Source organism: Marmota monax, unplaced genomic scaffold (assembly GCF_021218885.2).
Source record: "Marmota monax isolate L192 unplaced genomic scaffold, Marmota_monax_Labrador192_F-V1.1 WCK01_AAM20220418_F8-fsc00012, whole genome shotgun sequence".
Lineage (NCBI taxonomy): Eukaryota > Metazoa > Chordata > Mammalia > Rodentia > Sciuridae > Marmota > Marmota monax.
Window position 1 is genome coordinate 9,005,819 of NW_026695227.1, and position 13,706 is coordinate 9,019,524.

Consider the following 13,706-nt stretch of genomic DNA (forward strand, 5'->3'; position numbering starts at 1 on the left):
AATTCATAAATTATAAGCAGTTTAAACTGTTCTCCAAATTTTATTATTTCCTGACTTTGATAAGAATATCAATTTCTAGAGTCTAGCAATAACAAAAAAAATTATAATGTAAGTTATGGAAAAACTGCTGATAGAAATTTTAATTTTTATTTTAAAATGACAAACTAAAGTAGATGATGCATCCCTTCACCATCACTTTAGAGGATTCCATAATAATAGGTAACAGATATAAATATGTCTATTAAAAAATCCAGGTGTTAAATTCCATAATATGATCTTGGCAAAAGATGGCAGAAGAATAGAAACAAATAAATCATGAACGCATAATAAAGTACTTGTTTTACTAGAGAGTAGATATTAATAACTAAAAGTTTTAAAATTGATATGCAAAGAATAAATGTTGTTAAGAATCTCAATATTCCAGTCAACTGTTTGAAAAGTATAACTTTCAGGGCTCTGTAGTAGAGCATGTGATTAGCATGTATGAACCCTGGGTTCAATTCCCTGTATACACACACACACACACACACACACACACAAATACACACAGTATAACTTTCAAAACAGCAGAAAGAAATCCAATCTGTACAAAGGAAAGGAAAAAAAAGTGCAAACAGAGTTCTACCACAATAATTATAATAAATATAAATGTGTTAAATTCACCAATATCAGGTTAGAAAATCCAATATAGCAAGTTGTTTAAGAAGTGAAATGTAAGATTGAAAATAAAGAGAAGGAAAAACACCTAATGGGCATGTCATGAACCATAGGAAACCCAGAACTATAATTTTAAGAAGAAACAAAATAGAATTCCCTAAAAGAAAAGACTAAATGATAAAGAATAAACTTTATTACTGGTAATAATAAAAGTATAATGATCAAAGTAAACAAATGATTCAAGCATTAAATTCAAATCATTGACTAAAGAACAACCAAAGGAGTTCAAAGGGGTTGGAGAATAATAAAAAGCAGAAATCCATGAAACATCAACTAAATCATAAACTGATTATTTAAAAAATAAAGTTAGATGAGCCTCTGACAATATTGTTGAAGAAACTAGACTTAAATGCAAATAAGTAAAATACAGCAAAAAAAGGAAATTTCTTTTAGACATCAGAGAGTATAAAAATAATAAAAGAATATTATAAACACATACTAATAAACATACAACATGTGTAAGCAGAAATAAAATATGTGATAGAAAATAAAAAGTAAATAAAGAGAAGAAAATTCCACCAGAAAAATTAGTTCAAAGTACAAATATTTTAACAGGTGAGTTTATAAAATTTTCAACAATCAGACAATTTTAAAACAAAGAATTTTAATATCCTTTATCACAAGACTTCTCAGAGATTTTTTAAAGTAGTGCATTATATTTTTACATAATAGTATAATTTTTTTACATATTTGTACATGCAGACAAACTGGGGGATGAAAGCAATAATCAGATATTTAACAAAAGTAAACCTAGCATTGAAAAACTAGAAAATTTACCAGTTCTTTTTGTGGGCCAATGATCTGAGAAAGGAAAAGAATGAAAAATAATAAATCTATTTTGCTTATAAACATAGATGTGACAATTGTTTGAAAGGGTGCACTGATCCCTTCAAGTAGATCAGTGTATAGAATGGATGGAATAAGTCCCTGTTCCTTCTTCCTGTTCCAAAAATCCATTTAACCTGTTTACCTCAAATAGAGAATGTATCAGAAATTAAACTGATAAGAACAGGTTGTATATTTGACTTTAGTAAAAATGCCAAGAAGCTATAGCTATAACAATTTTAAGAAAAATTCAAACAAAAAAGTATTCAAAAAAATAAATCATATTTTTAACTATATTGTGATTAAATGGTGCTTTTATCAGATAAGCAAATAAAGCTCAACATTTTTCACTTAATCTCACTAAGCAAAAGTTCTGAATTGAAAAATCACGTATTTTATTTTCAGAGATTAAGAAAAATTTATTTGATAAAGTTTACCACCTATTTTATTATCAAAACTAGATGAAGACTACATATTAAAAGTATACAGCAAGCATTATACTCAATGAAGAAATTTGATAAGGTTTGGAAAATAAGAGTACTGACTAAAGAATACTCATTTAACTATGCTGAGAGCCATAGCCAAGTAGGAATGACGCATGGCATTTTTGGGTTGAAAGGTGACCCTGCTCAGGGATTAGGGTGGCTCCAGGTTTAGGGTGGATCCTGCTGGAATAGGGCAGATCCAGGTTTAGGGTGGATCCTGCTGGGATTAGGGCATATCCTGCTGCCTCAGGCGCCCACTCCTTGAGTTCCCATTGAGTTCTAGCGGGGTTCTGAGAGAATTGGTAGCAGAGCCCGGTGGAGGGAGTGTATTTTTCCCAGAACGTGCATGTAGAGTGTTGGTGAGAGTTCGGGAATAAAGAGTTGCTGTTGGAATCTACAAGTTTTTGTGGTGGCTCGGTTATTTTGTGCCCAGACAGACTGCGGCATAACTATAGTTCAGTATAGTTTGGGGGTTGCTTGTTGATGCCATAAGAAAATTTTAAGTCTGAGGTGAGTAAAATCTGAAAGTGAAAAGATAAAACTTCGTACTTAAACATGGAAAATTTACATAGAAATCCTAGCAAAACTCTCAGATGTGGGACCCATTCAGTGTCAATTAGCTCCTGTGTATCAGAGGTGGAGGCCGAGGACAAAACTACAATGGAAGCTAGACCAGTAATGGTCCAAAATGAAAGACTCAGGAGGAGTGACTAAAGGGACTGATCCAATTCTGCTCACTGCTCCAGAGAGATATTTAGAATTACCATGAGACCATTTATCTCAGCAGAGCTGATGGAGCTGGGGTCCAAGTTTGGGTAGAAAATGAAAGGAAGTATACTGGCATGGCTACTCCACCTGTGGGACACTGCGGCAGTTGGGATAATGTTGAATGTTACAGAATCATCTAAGATGGCTTCAGTAACTGCTCACCCTACTTTACAACAGTGCCTTCACTCCAGTGCAGCTAGGGGAAAGTAGCTTTGGCTGCTTCTCACTGCTTACAATATGTGACCAAATTCAGGAGATATTCCCGTGCCCAGAGGCAACCTCTATAGAAGAATTACAGGTCTATTTTCAGGAACTGGGGATGAAATATGCTATTTACATGCATAACTTCTACTGCCAAAACGAGGGATATAGTGCTGTTTACAACTCAGTCCATGCATCCAATTAGGGTGCCCTGGTGTTAATATTGTCCACATTGGCAGGGCAGCACCTCCAGTGAGAAGTGCAAATTACAGCAGATATGGAAATAATACAGCAGAAAACAGGAGTCTAAAACCCAGCACAAACTGGAAAGGCATTTTCAAGTCTCCCATAAACAGATATAGGTGGACTTATTTGTAGCAGGAGTAGATGAAAGTAAAATAGATAAATAACCTAATGCTACTCTGGTACAATCATGAAAGCAATCACCTAAGGACAAAAGACTTAATCTCTTACTCCCCAAGAAGGGAAAAGAAAGAGATACAGTGAGAAATGTAGAATGGACTCCTACTCAAAAAGGAGGTAAATACAAACTTCTCTTATTAGGAGACATAATAAAAGCAAAGCCCATGGTTTCCCCTGAGTTTTTCAGCCCTTGGTTGTGGAATGACTAGAGGGGAGGTTGAGAAACAGGGGTCTGAGCCATGTCTCCAGACAGGAGGCTGTGTATAGAACTGGCAACAGACTGATTTTCAAAAAATATTCAGAGAATAAAAGCATTGGTGGACACGGGAGGTAGAAGCACATTGATTTTGCATAAGGTAATCCTGACAAATTACTAAACTCTGGAAGAGTTTAGTACTCAGTTGGGAATATATCATTGTGTACTAGACCTTGTTAATATCTTCTCTAGCATAGATATAACCCTTGAGAGTCAAGACCCATTTGCCTTTAGGTAGGAAGACAGACAATGGACTTTTACCATGTTACCTAAAGGATCTCTCCACAGCCCCACCATTGTCACAGGTAATTGAGATTGACCAAGGAACTAATTTCACAGGCCATGACATATAATAGTGGGCTCAAATCCAGGACACATAATGGATTTTCCACCTGCTGTGCAATACAACAGGAGCTGGGTTAATTGAAATAATGAATGGTCTGCTGAAATAAGGGTTAAAGACTGTTATGGCTTAGATATGAGGTGTCCTCCAAAATTCATGTGAGAGATAATGCAAAAAAGTTAGAGGTGAAATAATTGGGTTAACCTAATTAGTGCATTAATGCACTTGAATGGATTAACTGGGTGGTAACTTTGGCAGATAGGGTATGGCTAGAGGAGACAGGTCACTGAGGGCATAACTTTGGAGTTTATATTTTTGTCCCAGGAGTGGAGATGTCTGCTTGCTGATTACCATGTCTGAGTTGCTTTTCTCCTCCATACACTTTTGCCATGATGTTCCGTCTCACTTTGGCCTAGAGCAATGGAGTCCGCCAACTATGAACTGAGACCTCTGAAATAAACTTTTCTTCCACTAATTGTTCTGGTCAAGTCTTTTGACCACAAATCTGACTAAAACAAAGATCAAAAATAACTCTACGTGGGGTGGAATATTCACGTGCCTGAGTCACTGAGGACATTAAATGAAAAACCCAGACATCAGGGGCCTGCAGTCATTTCTTATGTTCACACACCTTGTGGCTGCCAGCATTAATATTGCAAATAAAGGACACATCTACTGAACATATTCTTAAACTTTTCTGGGGCATGAGCAACAACTTACAATTGCCAAATCCTCAACACATCACATATGAGACAGGAAGCATTAGTTGGTCATGGACTATACAAGTAGGGACCCAGTGGTTCACTCTACTGACACCTTGTGGAGAGAGAGAATATCTAAATTTAAAGTAAAGCCTATTGTGATGGGAACCTTGGCCCTCACAAGTACAGTGGGTATTACCCTCAGGAGTAACACTTTGTACAGTTATGGCAGTTATGTATTTCAGAGATATATTTCCTTCTATGCCCCCAAAGTGCAAATAGATTGGTTTGGTGTACTTGCCCAGGCAAGCCTATTGTGCTGGTTACTTAACTAACACATTATGGTACAGTGGCCTGTATTCTGCCTCATGGAGCTATGTTGCCATTTTTGGTGCCTATTAAATACTAGTCATATTTGCCATAGGTTAACAACAAGTTTTCCTGGACTGGGCAACATATATTGCATATTACTCCAAACAGACTATTAGAATGCTAAGAACTCCCTGTGACCAGCAACACAAGGACTTCCCTGGGTAGTATAACTTACAAATGAGATATAATGGACTTGGTTGAAATAACTGCACTGAAAATACTCACAAAATGGCCATCACATAATTATACTAAACCAAGGGTTTTGCTTTAATTAGAGAGACACTGAATACTTCTCAAGTACCTGGGCATACTTATGTATGGAATGAGCTTTCATGGGATATAGCAATTCAGGTTATAGTTAAAAAGACAGTATTCCATTTTGTCACCCAATAGGTTCCTGATAACCTGACTCTGGGTAAAAACAGTGAATTCAGCAGATATCCTCAACCTATGTTACTCACAGGCTTTCCCCCTGCCATGGGGTGCACTATGGATACGTGGGTCTGTGGATGACCTTGCCTATCTTACAATTGGACGGGATGGTGTACATGGGGATGGCCTTATAGCCCACCCCTAGTTCTGCCTCTTTTAATATGTATAATAGTGACGGGGATAACATCAAGGTACTTCACACAAGACAGTGCTATGCTGTGCCTCCTGCTGGTTCTATCCATTAGCTATTCTTTCTCCATAAGCTGCAATGATGGTGGAAACACTCAAGTCTCAGCTTTACCCTCCCACACTGTCCAAACTGTCAGTCAGACTAAACATGCCATATTCTTGATAACTGAGGACAACACTCAGATTTTTTAAAAAAGGTAGTTTTATAAAATAGGATGACACTAGTTAGGCTAATGGTTGCCCAAGATGGAGTATGTGCAGTCTTGGAGACAGAATGCTGAGGATATATACCTGGTAATGAACACAGTATTGCCCATACTTTACCCTAGTGTCTAAAAAAAAAAATGATGCCTTGATGTCTTTCAGTTGACCCATTCTCTGTTTAACTTCCTTTCCTTTGACATGGCGCTGTATCTTTTATGTTCTCTTAATAACCTTAGCATAATTGCTGACAGGCTCTTGCTTCTTGTACTGCTGCTGTAGGATATAGAAACAACATGCTTCCAGATCCCTGTCCTGAGGGCTTTGCAGAGGATGGGAGGCAGTAGGTCTCATTAAGGGGCTTCCAAAGCACTGAAGGGATGGAATGTTGGGGTAAACACTAATTGGTACCTGGAAGACTTGTTCCTGGTTGTAAGATAGAAAAACTCTAAGGAATATGATAATGAAGGAAGAGGAGAAGGAAAACCAACCACTTTCCTTATTTCCAATCTTTAGGTAGGGATCAAAGCAGAGTGACCTTGGTTGTAAAGTAAAAGATTATGCTAATAAAAGATCTGAAAAACTCCGTCTACCCAGCGGGCATGTTACCATTCTATATATTCCCCATTCTTATCAACACGGGGTAGACCTTCATTGTTTCCAAGTCTGCTGCTGCCAAAGGAGTAAGTAATAAATTGTCTGAATCTTCGCTTCTCAGTCCTCCAAGTTCTTTCTGTGAGATTAGTAAACAGTGTGTGGGGGTTTTTGTAGCCTTGGGGTTGAAAAGTTTCCTTCATAATAAACCAGTAAATGTAATAAAAGTGCTTCCCTGAGTTCTATAAGCCATTATAGTAAGTCTTCTAACCTGAAGAAAGTTTATGGGAATCTCCAGCCTATCACTAGTCAGTCAAAAGGCTGAGAGCCCCAGATTTTCCATGCTCATAAAAAATAATAGAAGTCTGGGGGAACTGAGCCCTTTAACTCTTGGGATCTGATGCTAACTCTAGGTTGATATTGTCAGAACTGAAATGAACTGTAGGACACCTTGGTGGTGCCAGAAAATTGATGATTGTGGGGAAAAAAAACAGAGTCTGGTGTCAGAAGGCTTCTCTGTGAATAGAGAAACTTTTTCTCAGAGTATATACATATGAATTCATAAGTATGTATATAGTTTATATATTTGTGTATGTATCTAGGAAGCAACCTAATGACATATCACCTTTATGAAGAATCTTTTAAAATTCTACTCAAGTACATAAAAGATATTGATATTGCAGGTTCACCAATATTTCATGTCCAGTTTTCTCCACCTGATCTGCAGAACCCTCATAAACCCAATCAGAATTTATATGTAAGTATAAAGATCTAAATGGCTAAATCAATTTGGGCAGAGATTAGGCACAATAAAGGTGACAAGATGGGTGGGCAAGGAAGTTACCATATGATATTTTAACATTTGCAATGCTAAAGCAATTAAATCAATATGACACTAATTTAATAATAGGCAAATCTGTGAAACAGAAAATATATGAAAAATATACCCATGCTGTGAAAACTTAAGATATGATAAAGGTGGCACCACTACCAAAGAACCTGTAATTTAGATTGTGATATTGGTAAAATTACTTCATTATATGAAGATAAATTGAATTGGGCACCTTTCTCTCTTGCACTATATATAAAAATAGAGTTAAGATGATTTTAAGACTATAAGCAAAAAATAAAACTGTAAAGCTTTTATCTTAAACCTGTTAGAATAAAACCTATAAGGCAATATTTTTATAAATTTAGAATTTGAAAATGCTTTTTAAATGTGACCACTCACTACCATACACCCAAACCATAAGGCAAAAAAGTTGTTATGCTTACATGCAATTTTTAGGATTTTACTTCATAAATAGAGAAAAGTTAAAAGAAACATAAGACTAAAAGATAATTATGTCATCGCATCAATTATAGGCATATCATTATATAAATTATATCATTGTTTCAATTATATCATACTGCTTATTACATTATATCAATATAATATTATAAATTATAATTTACACAGTCACCATCCAAATCAGCAAGGCAGAGAGGAAAATGGGGTAAAAAAAAAAAAAGAATCAGCATCTTGAAGTAGAAATCTAAATAACTAAAAATTAGTTCAGATATGCTTAACTTCACTCACCAGGAAATCACACTAAACATCAATGAACCACTATTTTACACCAACTGGAACAGTCAACATTAGAAAGTTAGATAATTCCAAGTGTTAGGGAGGCTATAAAGTGGGGGGCAGGACACTGAAGCAGTGATGGTATGAGAACAACTCTTATGCACTAGCTGTACTTGGTGTCTTTATATATGCATGTACTTTAAGAACCAAACCAAGGCATAGAGCACCACCGTCTGAGTGAAATGCATACTGAAAATGCATATTGAAAAAAACATATCTATCATACTTAAGTGGGTGCCTATGGTGAGTGAAAGTAGGAGATGAAATTTAATACAAATGAATAAATAAATAAAGTAAAGCAAGAGAGAAAGCTTGCCCCAGTTCATAATGATAAAACGTAATGAACTACGATTAACTTAATTCTGCTTCTGAATTTCAATGAGACAAGAAAAAGGGGAGCAGGTGGGCAACTGTGTTCAGGATTGTTTATTAGGCATGAAGAATGCTATAACTGAAAGAGCACATGTTTAATATACCTAAGTTTGGAGCAAGGCTCTGCAGTTTCCTAGTTTTAGGAAACCATTACTTGTATCTCACAGTAGCCTTGTAAAAGAGTTGGGCATTTACGATTTATGCCCATTTTTATTAAAGAAAAATTGAGCTTAGAAAGATCAAGGGACCCTGGTAAAAAAAAAAAGGGGGGGCTTCTAGTAGTTTTAAATTCTGCTGTCCTGTAAGCTAAACCAAATGAGGTGGCTGCTATGCATCTATTTTTTACCTATCTAAACAACCATTTCATAATGGGCATGTATCTCATCTTGCACTACACAATGAAAGATCCACTTATTCTGAGAAATAAGAAAGGAAATTAGCAAAGGATAGAGAGGGAAAAAAAACAAAAGATGAACATCCATATTATTAACTTTAAAATTTTGTAAGATTTAACAATGTTTAATGCAAAATCCTTAATAAATGTATATTAGAGCACAGAGTTCTTAGATATCATAAGCCTCAAATTACTTAGAAAAAGTTACTATAATAAATTACCAGAAAGAAATGCAAATAAAGAAAATAATTAATGTACCTCAGGAGAACCATATATCCAGGTATGGCAGCTAAAGAATAAATAAAACTGCTAATTGTCGACAAGATTAGAAAGTACTGGAGCATCATGGAGCAGTCATGGCCTTTGTCACAAAGCCCAAGAACTGCAGATGAATTTCCTGATGTTCGAATGCAGCTACAATTTTGGAACACCTGTCAAAAATAATATATACTATTTAAGAATATATTTAAGAATTTTGAACACAAATCTCAATTTTTTTATGTAGTCAGTTGGATCAAGATGGAGACTGCTGGGGCTGGGGGTATAGCTCAATGGTACAGCAGTTGACTAACATGTGTGAGACTGTACTACTCACACACACCAAGGGAAAAAAGTATGGACAATGCTTATCCCTATGTTCCCATCTCCTTTATGGTCTCTCTCAGGATTATAGCATAAAACAAAGCATAGAAGTATAGTTTCAAAATATGACATTTTAAAAATTTGTTCTAATTTGTTATACATAACAATGCATTTCAACTAATTATACACAAATGAAACACAACTTCTCATTTCTCTGGGAATACACGATGCAGTCATACCGTTTGTGCAATCATACATGTACATAGGGTAATAATGTATGTCTTGCTCCACCATCCTTCCCACCCTCTTCCCCTCCCCTCCCTCTACTCCCCTCTGCCCAATCTGCCAATTTCAAAACACCAAAGGCCAAATGTTTTCTCTGATATGTGAATGCTGATCTATAATGGGGAAGTGGAAGGGAAGAATAAAATAAATGGTATTTTATGTAAATACATGAAGTAAATTTGCAATAGCTCAGCTATTCTAAATGCACACTTTTAAAAAAACAAACACTTACCTGCCACAATACAAAGTAAGAAAAACAAAATCTGTTTGATTGTTCAAATGTCTACACATAAACAAAGCTGTGTCCTCCCAAAGTATAGTTTATTTTAAAAACAGAGTAAAGTCATCACTTTTTGAATTATTATGTTTCCCGACCTCATTAATAATAAAATTTGTATTTTACTTTGGTCACCAGCCAACTTTATAAGGTTGAACATTCTTGAGGCAAGAAGACATGCCTAACTCTGTCTATCTTGTTTTTTAAAAAAACTGTTTTCATGTGAAAAACACAAAAAGCACATACATAAATATACACAGAAAACAGAAGAAAAAAAACAGCAGTTTGAGAACAAAATTGAGAACAAAATTACCAACTTCTTTCTCAATGATAAATTGTTTTCTGTCCAGGATATTTTTAACCCAAATTATTTTAATAATAATCTAAACTGGCTTAAAATTACAGATGAGTACTGAGATACTGTGAAGGCGTTACATAGATCTGAGAAGTGAAAAGGTAACAAAGTGTGCATATAGAAGGTAAGTTAAGTTATACAAATAAAAAAAGTCTGGTTTTAAGAAAAGACTAAATTTGTTTTTAGCAGATATAGGTCCAGTTCAAATTTAGAAAATGCTAATACAATACACAGAAGTTCTGTCAAAAAGGCCAGTAGGATGTATTACCATGTTCAATCCAGTTCCAAAGGATGTCTCACAACCAGCAAGACAAGCTGACATATATGATAAATCATTGTCAATACATAGAAAGAAGTTCTGTCAAAAAAGCCAATAAGATATGTTACCATGTTCAATCCAGTTCCAGAGGATGTCTCACAACCAGCTAGACAAGCTGACATATATGATAAATCATTGTCGCCACATACAGGATCCCATGTTTTAGTTGGACAGTTGCAAGCTCTATTGCAGTCATCAAGGACTTTATTTCCCACATATAAATCTTGTTGTATTCTGAAATGATTTAAAATAATACCATGGATACTGAAACACTATTCAAGATTTGTTTTTCTTCTTTCTATCTTAATCCCCAATTATGTTTCCTCCCCTCCACCAAAATAGAAAAAGAAATCTTCTATCAATGTGTGACTTGCCTGCTATAGTTCTGGTGTAAAAGATAACCAGGTGCAGTGTCACAAAACCACTTTTTCAATGATTTATTTTAGAAAAATACAATCCATAAACAAGCACTAAGTGCCTAGCATGTGGGATGCATTTAATTTTTTTTTTAGTTATAGATGGACAAAATTATTTTATTTATTTTTATGTGGTGCTGATGATCAAACCCAGTACCTCACCTAAGAAAGTGCCCTAGCACTGAGCCACAACCCCAGGCCCATGGGACGCAATTTTCCGGATATTATTAGAACTAAAACATGAAGATGACCTAATCTCTGAGGTTGATCCATGTGGGAGAAAATAATGAGAGAGCTAACTTGAAGATCAAAACCTGCTATTTCCATTTATAATGCATTTACTTCAGAAACAAAGTCACGTGAGTAAAAAAAAAAGCATTCTTCTGGTTTAGTACCCAGTACTTATAATTGTGATCATGCACTAACTAATATAAGAGTCTAGAGAACGAATTCAAATCCTGTGACTAGACCAAAGTGTGGCCTTCCACACATTCTCTCTGGGAATCAGCATAATTGGAGATGCAGACAATCTTTAAGATTCATTCCAATTTTAAAACCTACATTTCTACACTGATATGGTTGAAGAGGTTTTTTGAACTTCTCTAATCTTCCATTTCTTTATCTATAAAATGGAAATAATAATGCTTATGTTAAGCAGAGCTTGCAAGATTCAAATCAGATAATATATGCAAAAATTATGATTTTATATTTGAAATTATTTTAATACTATAATACTTGATGACTTTAAAAGGAACACTTTAGGAAGCTTTTCATTTCATTTTGACTTGAAGTGAATTTTTAAAATTTCTCATTACTATGGAAAAATCTTTCTGTAAACCCAGATAAACCTCAAAATACAATATCTAAAACTATTTATACTTTAGACATAACTATATCAGTGATGTACATAAATTTATATATTAATTTACCATGAATTAGGATTCAATAATGCTAATTAAGCCCACCATGGAAACATCTAAAGACTATTTAGACTGCATAGTCAACTTTTCATTTTAATATTTACAGGGGTATAAAACATATGGATAACAAATCCTAATATAACCTATAGGTAGCTTCCTTTATGTACATTTTAATGTCCACTAGGATATCACAAAGACTACCAATTATACACATACACACACAATCATAAACTCATTCACCCTGTGATGTTCACTACTTTTTTAATAAACCTAGAGTTTGAATGGATTGGTATATAATTGATAGGTAAAGGAAAGATGCAGGATGACCATGGGATCACTGCCATTAACTCCTAAAAAAATGATTTGGTTTTGTACAACCACTAGAGAAAATATGCTACTAACAGTCTGTTGAAAGAATATGGCATTTACTAGGAAAAAAAAAAACATACCCTGCATAAGAGGTAGTTATGCCAGCAACTGGAGAATTATCACAAGTCACAAGAAAACATAAAAAATAGAGAAGGTACTCAATTACAGATAACCAACATCCTATGTGGGCAGCTTGTTTAACGGTAATCTTGAACTTCTTCATAATTAAACCACCAGCAATATATCCAATGCATACTGGAGGTAAGTTATAAATACCTATAAATGCAAGTAAAATGTTATTTACAAATTAACAACAACAAAGAACAAATATGTTATCATTTTTGCCTAATATGTTTTACATAAGAAAGTATTTAGATTGAAGTAGTGGTGATTTTAACCCTACTCAGTTACACATCATGTACAGGGAGATTTCAAAATGACTCATAATGTCAAGTATATTTAAAAAAAATATTATTATCATTCATTTAATTATTCACAATAGGTTTTCAATTTCTTATAGTCATGTATCATGATCAAAGTCTCTTTTATTAGGATATACGTAGGAGTAGCAAGTCCGAGTTGACCAGTAATTTATTATATCACTCTCTAGTGTGTGGGATGGGAATATATACATATATAAGTATCTTATATGTATATATATAACATATGTATATATATATTTATATATATGGCAGTTCAGTTACTTACTCCCACTTTGATTATTAAGAATTTGACTCAGTTCAAGGTACTTTAGAAAGTCATTCTGCTGAAGCTTTGACTGTTGAGTGTGGCTATATTTCATATTTTGCTGTGCTAACCAGCATTCTTCTTTCCCAGCTCTTTGTCCCCTCTTCAATACAAAAAAAGGAAAAAGCAAAAGGGAAAGACAGCCCTAGGCTGCTTTGTATAATATCTGCATCACTGAATCATATTCTTGGATGAACGTGTTAAAACTCAAGGCATATAGGCACACATAGACTGGGATAGTCATTTTTTAGAAGAATAAAAAGATCTCAGGAAAAAATTCAGGCAAAGTAGAATCACTGGGGTTAGGGTAGTTACAGGAAAGGCAGAAAGTATGTAGATGCAGAAATATCTAAAACCATCAGGTGACCAAGGAACTACATTAGGAGGAATATGGAATCCAAGAATTTAAGCCAAAAGAGTAAAACACAGAATCCTAATGAGTTAACTCTAATCCTTTATAAATTAATGAACTGCCTATCTGAAAATTCACTAATGTTCACATTTCCCGAGATTTCCATAAACATTGTGAGTTTCTA

At 34.7% G+C, this 13,706-nt stretch overlaps 1 protein-coding gene and 1 pseudogene across 3 annotated transcripts in view; both read right to left on the reverse strand.

Annotated features, from left to right (window-relative positions):
• Positions 1-13,706, reverse strand: part of Slco1a2 (solute carrier organic anion transporter family member 1A2) — a 113,926-nt gene that overhangs the window by 19,188 nt on the left and 81,032 nt on the right. For all 3 annotated transcript variants that reach the window (XM_046436001.2, XM_046436002.2, XM_046436000.2), the window contains exons 11-13: positions 12,504-12,699; positions 10,787-10,952; positions 9,159-9,331 (exon numbers count right to left, since the gene is read on the reverse strand). In XM_046436001.2, coding sequence (XP_046291957.1) covers positions 9,159-9,331; positions 10,787-10,952; positions 12,504-12,699 — 535 coding nt within the window. The remainder of the gene's footprint in view (positions 1-9,158; positions 9,332-10,786; positions 10,953-12,503; positions 12,700-13,706) is intronic.
• LOC124087475 (U2 spliceosomal RNA) lies at positions 1,588-1,768 on the reverse strand (annotated as a pseudogene).